This window comes from Grampus griseus (assembly GCF_964374135.1).
Source record: "Grampus griseus genome assembly, chromosome: 2".
In the NCBI taxonomy this organism is placed as follows: domain Eukaryota; kingdom Metazoa; phylum Chordata; class Mammalia; order Artiodactyla; family Delphinidae; genus Grampus; species Grampus griseus.
The window spans coordinates 76,033,111-76,042,161 of NC_139018.1; the positions used below are offsets into that span (position 1 = coordinate 76,033,111).

The 9,051-nt window shown below is 58.1% G+C and overlaps 1 protein-coding gene across 3 annotated transcripts; it reads left to right on the plus strand.

Annotated features, from left to right (window-relative positions):
* The first annotated feature begins 589 nt into the window (after positions 1–589).
* On the plus strand, positions 590–8,888 carry ZNF219 (zinc finger protein 219). 3 transcript variants are annotated; one of them, XM_082649227.1, is made up of 6 exons: positions 590–630; positions 5,290–5,381; positions 5,675–6,827; positions 6,897–7,082; positions 7,433–7,564; positions 7,826–8,888. In XM_082649227.1, the coding sequence occupies exons 2-6, from the start codon at positions 5,376–5,378 to the stop codon at positions 8,428–8,430; spliced, it is 2,082 nt and encodes a 693-aa protein (XP_082505353.1). In that variant the 5' UTR covers positions 590–630; positions 5,290–5,375; the 3' UTR covers positions 8,431–8,888. The 3 variants fall into 3 exon arrangements, with proteins under 3 accessions (XP_082505353.1, XP_082505354.1, XP_082505352.1); XM_082649228.1 differs by having other exon boundaries at positions 5,675–6,410; XM_082649226.1 differs by having other exon boundaries at positions 5,675–7,082.
* Positions 8,889–9,051: the final 163 nt, after the last annotated feature.

Below are 9,051 nucleotides of genomic sequence, written 5' to 3' on the forward strand. Positions count from 1 at the left end.
CCCAAAAGAGAGACAGAAATTGTAAGGGAGAGGCTTTGAGATAAAACCCCAGGAAGAACTTCCCGAGTCTGTGCATGTTGGGGCAGAAAGAGCGGCAGAGCCAGCTCCTTCCCTGGTATGTCCGGGTTTAGGGTGGGAGGGGCAGTCCGCTTGGAGGCTGGGGGAAGGACGAGATGACCTTTCAAAATCTCTTCCAGTCTCCTGTTGGAATCATCCGTGCGCCCCACCCCCGCTCCCTCCCTCCTTCCCTCCGACAGCGCCCCCAGTCTCCAAACGGCCCGCACCCCGCCCCTGGCGGCCGCCTCTCGCGGCTCCCGGGGTCCCCAGCTCCCTGTCCCCGGAGCCAGAGCCCCGCTCCCGCTCTCGCTCCCGCGCGGCTCCCAGCCCCGCCGCGCCGCCCCCCGCATGCTAATGGCCGGGCCGCCTCCCGCCGCACACAATGCGGGCCAGGGCCGGGGGCGGGGGACCGGGGAGGGGGCGGGGGCCGGGCCGGGGGCGGGGGGGCCGGGGCCCGGCGCATCTCCCCCGGCCCCACGTAACGCTGACGCCCGCGCCGCCGGCCCGCCGCCCGCCGCCGCCGCCGCCGCCGCCGCCGCCGCCGCCCGCTCCGCCGCCGCCCGCCCGGGGCTCGTGAGTAGCCGCTCCCCCCACTCCCGGCCCCCCCTCCGCCACCCGGCCCCCGCCCCCGGCCCCCGCCCCCCCTCCCGGAGGGGGGGGCCGTTACGCGCTCCCGGCTCGGAGCAGGTGCAGGGGGCGGGGGCGGGGGAGGGGCGCCGGCTCGGCCCCAAGCAAACTTCGCCCAGAGCTCCTGGGGGGGCGGGGTGGGGGCGGCGGCCACGGAAGCCTGGAGAGCTAGGGGGGCCTCGAGGGAGGGGGGGCAGGTGGGGGAGCCGGGAAAGCAGACACCAAAGGGGAAAGGCCAGCGGGGGCGGGGGGGCGGGCGTCTTTGTAGGGGCCCGAAGGCAGGGCGCGAGGGGCCTGGGGGTGCGGGGCGGCAGAGCTGGGAGCCAGAGTGGATGAGTGCCCCCCGGCCCAGGTAGGGCTGATGGAGGAGGGGGAAGGGACCCAAACTCTCCGGGAGCGGGGGGTGGGGGAGGGGAGAGGATGGGGGGTGCTTCCCTCTCTGCGTCCCAAACAAAGTGTCACAAAGAGCTCGGCCGGCGGCAGCGGCGGAGGCGGCTGCAACTCAGCTTTTGTTCTCCCGGCCCGGGTAGCTGAGCCCTGGCCTCCCAGTCTCCCGACCCTGTCCCCCATCATCCTTCTGGTTTATCTTCCCCGGGAGGGGTCTGGGGTGCTGCTGGAAGAACCTCTTGCACAGGATGAAAGGTCTTGCCCTACTTGCCAATCTACTTCTGGGAGGGAGATTTTCCCAGAGGCTCTCCTACCCACTCCCCACCCCCTAATCTGAGAACTGAGGTTCATATGGGTGCCAAGACTCTGACCTTTCTAGGGTCAGCTCCAGCTAAAGGGGTTTAGGGCTGGCTACATGCCCCCTCCCCCAAATCCAGGTGTTCCAGAACTTTCAGAAGAGGGGTCAAGTTGGGACATGCCCCTGGGATAAGATTCTCCATGGTGGGGTGGCTGTAGGTGAGCAGGTGTACCTTCCTCTCACCTCATGCTGTACATTTGAAACCCATGACTGAGGTCTGTAACCCCGACTCAGGGCAGTGAGGATGGAGGGAAGGAGTCTTTCCCAAGAACTCAATCTAAAAGGTGGGCAAGCTATGCTGTGGGGTCAGTTTGGGGGAGCCACCTGAGCAATGAGGTTCAGAGGGCCATGGAGAGGAGACCATAAAAGTGAACTACTGGCATGTCTGTGTGATAAAGGTGGTCTTGACTCTAGACCACCTAAGGAGTTCCCTTTCCTTTTAACTCCATCTAGTGCAGCGTTAATCGATTGTTAGGGGACTTGGAAGGTATAAGGATTCTCAGAGGGAAAAACATCAAGTACAATATTAGAAATGACCAGAGGTGGAGACCTAGTCACAAATATACTTCAAGTCCTGAACACTTGCCCCTTACACTTTGACCCTAAAAACTTTTGAACCACAAAGCTTGAGGGACCATCTTCATGGTCCTCCAGTCAGCAGATGCTTCTATGTACTTGTCCCAGTTGTTTCTAAGAGTCTTCTCACCAACCCTTCCATCCTTCCCTACTCAGTAAGGTTTGATGGTCCACACCAGCTCTCCTAGCACATAAAAGGAAATGGCCTGTTGCTTTCGAAAGATTTTGGATCCCTATCCCTGGCCCTGTATCCCTATAGAACCCAAATAAGGGTAAGATAACCCTTGATTCCCTGTGGGGGTGGAAAGTAGGTCAGTGCTACTGTCTGGCTAAGTGTCATGGATGGTGTTTAGGCCTGACTATAGAAATTGGCATGACTATAGAAAACTCTGACTATTGCCCACAGGCAATACATGCATAATCTAGGTCCCAAGTCAGTTCATAAAATCTGGGGCTCTGTCAGTGCTTTCTCCTATTGAGAAAAACTCATGGGATCAGGTTCTTGGGACCCCATTTGGTGAGGAGATGATTCAGGAGATCTTGACTGGGCCTAGGAGGGTCTCAGTGGTTTTGTTGATTTGAGGCCACCCTCTGGGGAAACTTTCCCTTCTTGGGAATTCAGCTTCAATTTGGGCCTTCTTGTATATCACTGGATTTCCATCTTGGAAACTGCTATGTGCAAAGCAGGTTTTTTGTTTTTGTTTTGGGGGAGGAAGCTTTTGCCCAATTCCTACTCTACTTGCCTTGGGTATGAGGTCAGCCTCCCGTGAGGTATTTTGTTTACTATCCTATAGGCAGTTTTAGGGGCCCTAGAATCTTCTCAGAATCAGAGTATGTGCCCATAGGTTAGTCAGCTATGACCATGCAGTATTCCCAGCCTCCCCCCTCCTCCCCCACCATCTGCTTCCTCTGAATATACCAGATTGGCTGTACACCAGGATGTTCCGGGAATCCCCAGGAGAGCAACAGAATGTGATGGACCCAAATACGATGCCTCAGTAACTCATTCCAGGATGTACAAACTGTAACTGTCAGAACACTCCTTATAGCTAATTAAAATTCTTCTAGTTACATCTATTTTCTATTATATCTGTCTATTTTCAGTGACATCCAAAAGGCCAAAATAATCCCTCTGGTACCACTATTTTTTTTCCCCCTCTATGGTTTCCAGATAGGAATTTTTACAAATCCTCTGGCTTTTCTCAGTGCCTTATCTGTGGTGCTAAAATGGCAAATGTGGCCCCTCTAGTACTTCATTGCTCTATGGTACGGAGGTGGCCAAAGTGGCTCCTCTGGTAGCCCACTGCACTCTCCATGGTACTGAAGGAATGACCATTTGTTTCAGCATCTCTCTGGGGTCCAGAAGAGTCCCGTGACTCAGAACCACAAAACTTTTGAACTGGAAGGGACCATCAGTATAAATTAGTGCAACCCTCTTATTTTACAGATGAGTAAACCAGGAGGTTAAGTGATTTACTGAGGATTGCAGGGGCTATTAATGGTCTGACTGGGCCCACAGTAGTCTTGCACCCCTCAGTCGTACTCTAATTCACCTTTCATTATACTACTCAGCGAACTTGGCTAGGCTCTTGGTCTCAGTAAAGGGGCTTATTTGGAGGATCCAGAAAGTGAGGGTGGATGCCTTAATTTGGAGCTACAGAAATACAGATATTAAAAGTGGTGCTGGAGGTTGTTTACTGATCCTTGGACAAAGACATTTTGTTAATTAATCTCTTAATAAAATTCCCATAATGCAGATTCCAAATGTAACAGGTACCTGCCCCTTCATAGAGTCTTATCCTATCTACTAAATGTCAAAAATTAAAGAAGCCTTGGATCTCCAGAGCCTTTTCTCGTTGCAGGGCTGACTCCTGGCTCAGTTCTCTTCTATTAAAGATCCTTAAGCAAAGTAATGCTGAGTCCTTTTCTTTCTCAGTAACCGATTTCAGTTTCACAATGCCTATTGTAAGGAAGTTCTTTATATCTCAAATATTCTTTGTCTCAGGCAATTAAAAAAAAAAAAAAAAAGGTTAGGCCCACATTTGTCTAGCCTTGACCAGATACAATTCTGTATGTAAGTAAGAAAGGTAGACTGGATGATTTCTGGTCCATTCTCCTAGGCCTATTTCCATGAATCTTAATTCTGGGGTTGCTTCTAAGTCTTAATGCTAACCTCCTCTGCAGCTTAGAATCAGGAGATTCCGCCCCCCGCCCCCCCACTGGCCACCAAGTCCTCTTCCTCTCACTGCTCTTCATCCTCAGAACTGGAGCTCTGTACATCCCAGGCCCAGAGAATTTTAGCCTGGAGAACTTTAACCCTTTCCAGCTCAGAGTATGTGCTGAGCCCCTATCTGTGCAGATGGCCCAGCCCCGCCCCCCGTCCCTCACTCCAGCCTCTTGAGCTCAGAGCCTGTGTAATCCTCCTCTTGTGTGAGGGAGCCTCTCCCCTGCAGAGAGGAGGAAAGCCTGCTTTGGAACAGCCCTGGACAAAGGGGCTGAGATGCCCCATCAAACTGCAGGCTCCAAGGTTTGAAACAAGGGGATGAATCCTATCCGGTATTTGCAGTTTTTAACCCCTTCCCAAAGCCAGCAGCGCCCCTTAACTTCCACTCCTCCCCCAACTCTCTTCATTCCCTCTCCCTCTGGCTCTCTCCCCCTTCATGCCCCTCCCCCTCTGTCTGTCTCCAGACTCTCTGCTGCTGGGAGGTGTTTCTCTCCCATGCATGAATGAGTCTCTGTAATGAATGGAAATGAATGGATCAGGAATCCAGGCGGAGGGAGGAAGAAAGAGGGGGAAAGACAGAAAGACAGGGTAAAGGCAGAAGGAAGAACTATGGAGCCTGGAAGAATGTTTGGCTGGCTGGTCAGTTAGCGGTCTGAGAGCAACTGGTCCCACTTGGATAACTGGGGAGCATGGCAAGCCCACCCCATTTGCTCTTCAAGCTGCACAGCCCAACCTAAATGAGAGAAGGGTATACTGTGATGGTCTTCTCCACCACGAGGGTGGAGAGGAAGTTGGGGGGGCGACTTGGTGGTGGTAGTGGTTGTTCTGGACAAGGCATTTAATATGAATAATTTGGGGGAAGAAATCTGGGTTATCAGGGAGACTTGTGGGCAAATAAAGAAGTACAAGTTTTGAGACAGCAGCCCCCTCCTGTCTCAGGATGGAAGGAAGGAGAAGGGATAGGTTTCAGAGTGCTAAGAGTCTGGGGTTCGGGGTGACTCTTCCCACTGCTGAAAATCAGGGCTCACCTCTTCCTCCAAATCTGTCTCTCTTGCTTTAGCTCTTCAGCACCTGTTGCCTTCACTAGCAGCTTTTCCTCCTCCTCTTCCCTGCACTCCTCAGAACCAAAGAATGTGAAGGGGGTCCATGGAGGTGAGTGAAGCTCTGGCCTGAACCTATGAGTACCTGCAACTATACTTCCTCCCCTCCCTACCTCTCTTTCTCTCTCTGTCTGGCCTCCCATTATCAGAAGTTGTTTTCGTGGCCCTAACAGCTCAATTCCCATTTATCCCCCAGCCTCCCCAAGGTGAGTGGGAGGGGCACCCGGTGTTCGTGGTTCAGGCCCTGACCCACCCTCCCTCGGGTTCCTCTGGCTCTCCATGCCCTTGCTTTCCCCACAGCTCTCCCTTCTCCACCTTTTGCTCTACTCACATCTTTCTCCACAGGGCTCACGTCCCCGCGCCCCGGGCGGCCACCTAGCGCCGTCGCCACCGGCCTTCGACGGCGAACTGGATCTGCAGCGCTACTCCAACGGGCCAGGCGTAAGCGCCGGGTCTCCGGGGATGGGAGCAGTGGGCTGGTCTGAGAGTCGCACAGGCGAACGGCGCTTCCCCTGCCCTGTATGCGGGAAGCGCTTCCGCTTCAACTCTATCCTGGCTTTGCACCTACGGGCGCACCCAGGCGCCCAGGCCTTCCAGTGCCCGCACTGCGGCCACCGTGCTGCGCAGCGGGCCCTGCTGCGCTCGCACCTGCGCACGCACCAGCCTGAGCGCCCGCGAAGCCCCGCCGCGCGCCTGTTGCTGGAGTTGGAGGAGCGCGCGCTACTGCGGGAAGCGCGGCTGGGGAGACCCCGGAGCTCAGGGGGCCTGCAGGCCACCCCTGCCACTGAGGGCCTGGCGCGGTCCCAGGCTCCTTCATCGTCCGCCTTCCGTTGCCCCTTCTGCAAAGGCAAGTTTCGCACCGCGGCAGAGCGCGAACGCCACCTGCACATTCTGCACAGGCCCTGGAAGTGCGGCCTGTGCAGTTTCGGCTCCAGCCAGGAGGAGGAGCTGCTGCACCACAGCCTGACGGCCCACGGAGCTCCTGAGCGTCCCCTGGCGGCAACCTCGGCTGCACCCCAGCCTCAGCCTCCACCCCAGCCTGAACCCAGATCCGTCCCTGAGCCCGAGCCGGAGCCTGAACGTGAGGCAACCCCCGTCTCCGCGCCTGCTGCTCCCGAGGAGCCCCCCGCGCCTCCGGAGTTCCGCTGTCAAGTGTGTGGCCAGAGCTTTACGCAGTCCTGGTTTCTCAAGGGCCACATGCGCAAGCATAAGGCCTCCTTCGATCATGCATGTCCTGTTTGTGGCCGCTGCTTCAAGGAGCCCTGGTTCCTTAAGAACCACATGAAGGTGCACGCCAGCAAGCTGGGCCCACTGCGTGCCCCGGGGCCTGGTTCTGGGCCTGCCCGGGCCCCCCAGCCTCCTGATCTGGGCCTGCTGGCCTATGAGCCTCTGGGCCCCGCGCTCCTCTTGGCCCCGGCGCCCACCCCGGCTGAGCGCCGTGAGCCTCCGAGCCTCCTGGGATACCTGAGTCTGCGAGCCGGCGAGGCCCGGCCCAATGGTGAGGGCGCTGAGCCTGGGGCTGGCCGCAGCTTTGGAGGCTTCCGCCCACTGCCCTCTGCTCTCCCAGGCCGGGCTCGCCGGCACCGCGCGGAGGAGCCAGACGAGGAAGAGGAGGTGGTGGAGGCAGAGGAAGAGACCTGGGTCCGGAGCAGGGCAGTGGGCCCTCTGGCTTCACTGCCCCCACGCCCAGGCGAGGGCCCAGGGAACTCTGCGACTGCTGCGGGGGCCCCGGCGAGGTCCAGCGCCACGCAGGGTACGTAAGGGTCTCCTTTCTCTGAGGATTTCGGCATCCTGGGTGCACTCTGACGCCACCACTGCCCTCCTGTCCCCTCCTTTTTAAAAAGGAGGGGACAGGAGGGCAGTTTCTTATTTCTTATTTTTAAGAATTTTCTTATTTCTCAATTTTCCTCCCCTGGAGGCTTTACAACCTTTTGAGGGTACATGTCCACTCACAGCAAATCAGACCTCTCAGGTTCCTGCAAACATTCTGTTTCCTTCCGGGCTGGGAGGGGAAGCAATCCTGTGGGTGGGTATGGGGACACATGGCCCTAATAGGGTTAGGGCAGAGGGTCTCTCTGACTTCTTTTAATGTGTGTATTGCAGAAGAGAATGGGCTCTTAGTTGGAGGGGCCCGGCCTGAAGGGGGCCGGGGGGCCAGCGGCAAGGACTGCCCCTTTTGTGGAAAATCATTCCGCTCAGCGCATCACCTCAAAGTGCACCTGCGAGTGCACACAGGTGAGGGGGGCAGCCTCCGGGGTGGGGAGGGGCATGGAGGGCAGGAAGGGGGGTGAGAGGGCTTGGGAAACGCCGGGAGATGACATTCGGCAGCCTTCGGATTGTCCAGATGAGATCGTTAGGAAACGCCTCTTAATTAAACGAGAGGGGTGGTAGAGGCGCGGTTTTCCTCCTGGCCCGGAGGTCTGTACGCGGAGTGAATTGCGGGTTAGGGCTGGCAGTGATTGTGACTTGGGCCCTATCGCACCCCCCGCCCTCCAGGAGAGCGCCCCTACAAGTGTCCGCACTGCGACTACGCGGGCACCCAGTCCGGGTCGCTCAAGTATCACCTGCAGCGCCACCACCGGGAGCAGAAGAGCGGGGCAGGCCCCGGGCCTCCTCCAGAGCCGCCACCCCCTTCCCAGCGGGGTGCAACCCAGTCGTCGGGAGCCAAACCGGCTGCGCAGCCTGCGACCTGGGTGGAGGGCACAGCGAGCTCCCGGCCTCCCTCGAGCGGCGCCGCGTCGGGGTCCCGTCGGAAGCCCGCCAGCCCCGGGAGGACCCTGCGCAACGGGCGAGGCGGTGAGGCCGAACCCCTCGACCTGTCCCTGCGGGCAGGGCCGGGAGGCGAGGCTGGGCCGGGGGGTGCCCTCCACCGATGCCTCTTCTGTCCCTTCGCCACTGGAGCCCCCGAGCTCATGGCCTTGCACCTGCAAGTGCACCACAGCCGCAGGGCTCGGGGCCGAAGGCCGCCCCAGGCCGATGCATCCCCGCCCTATGCCCGAGCACCGTCCGGAGAGACCCCTCCCAGTCCTCCGCAGGAAGGGGAGGAGGGCCCCGGGCTGTTGCGTTCAGGAGAGCCTGGGCTGGGGGGACAAGAAAGGTAGGGAGCCCTCTTACGGGCTATTAGCTTAGTGAGTTTACCCCGCAGGAGCGGGGCTGCGCTAGAGGTAGTTGGGTAGAGCAGCCAGCAGGGGGCAGCGTGGGACCCATATCCCAGCCCCGGGCGGACCAGAGGTGGAGGGGGCAGAGGGCGTTAGGAGGGAGGGTGGGTGGGCGATACCCACCCAGCCCAAGAGAGTCACAGTGCCTTAGAAGTGGCAGGGGTGAGGATCAAAGAACGGGGTCCCAGGGCTGGCAGGAGTGTTCCTGGTGAGGGGCAGCTTTGCCAGTCTTTGCTGGTCCATAGGCGTGAGAGTTTATTTTTGTACAATGGGTGGGGGTGGGGGCACTGTACCCTTCTAGCCCCTCCAGGGGCCCTGTAGACGTTGCTATTTTTGGTACGATTTCTGTCATCCCTGTCGCAGAGTTGTGTCCCCAATAAACAGGTGTCTTGAGGCACAGGGCACTGTGTCTGCCTGCCTATGTCCTGTCCTCCTTGGGCCACTGTGTCCAGAAAATAGTCATCTCTTCAGGCACTTTTTATCACCCAAAGACCTTGGTAAGAAACTTGGGCTTTACCTTCAGGCTTTGGCTTAAGTAGCTCAGGGGTGGGGCCCAGGAACTAG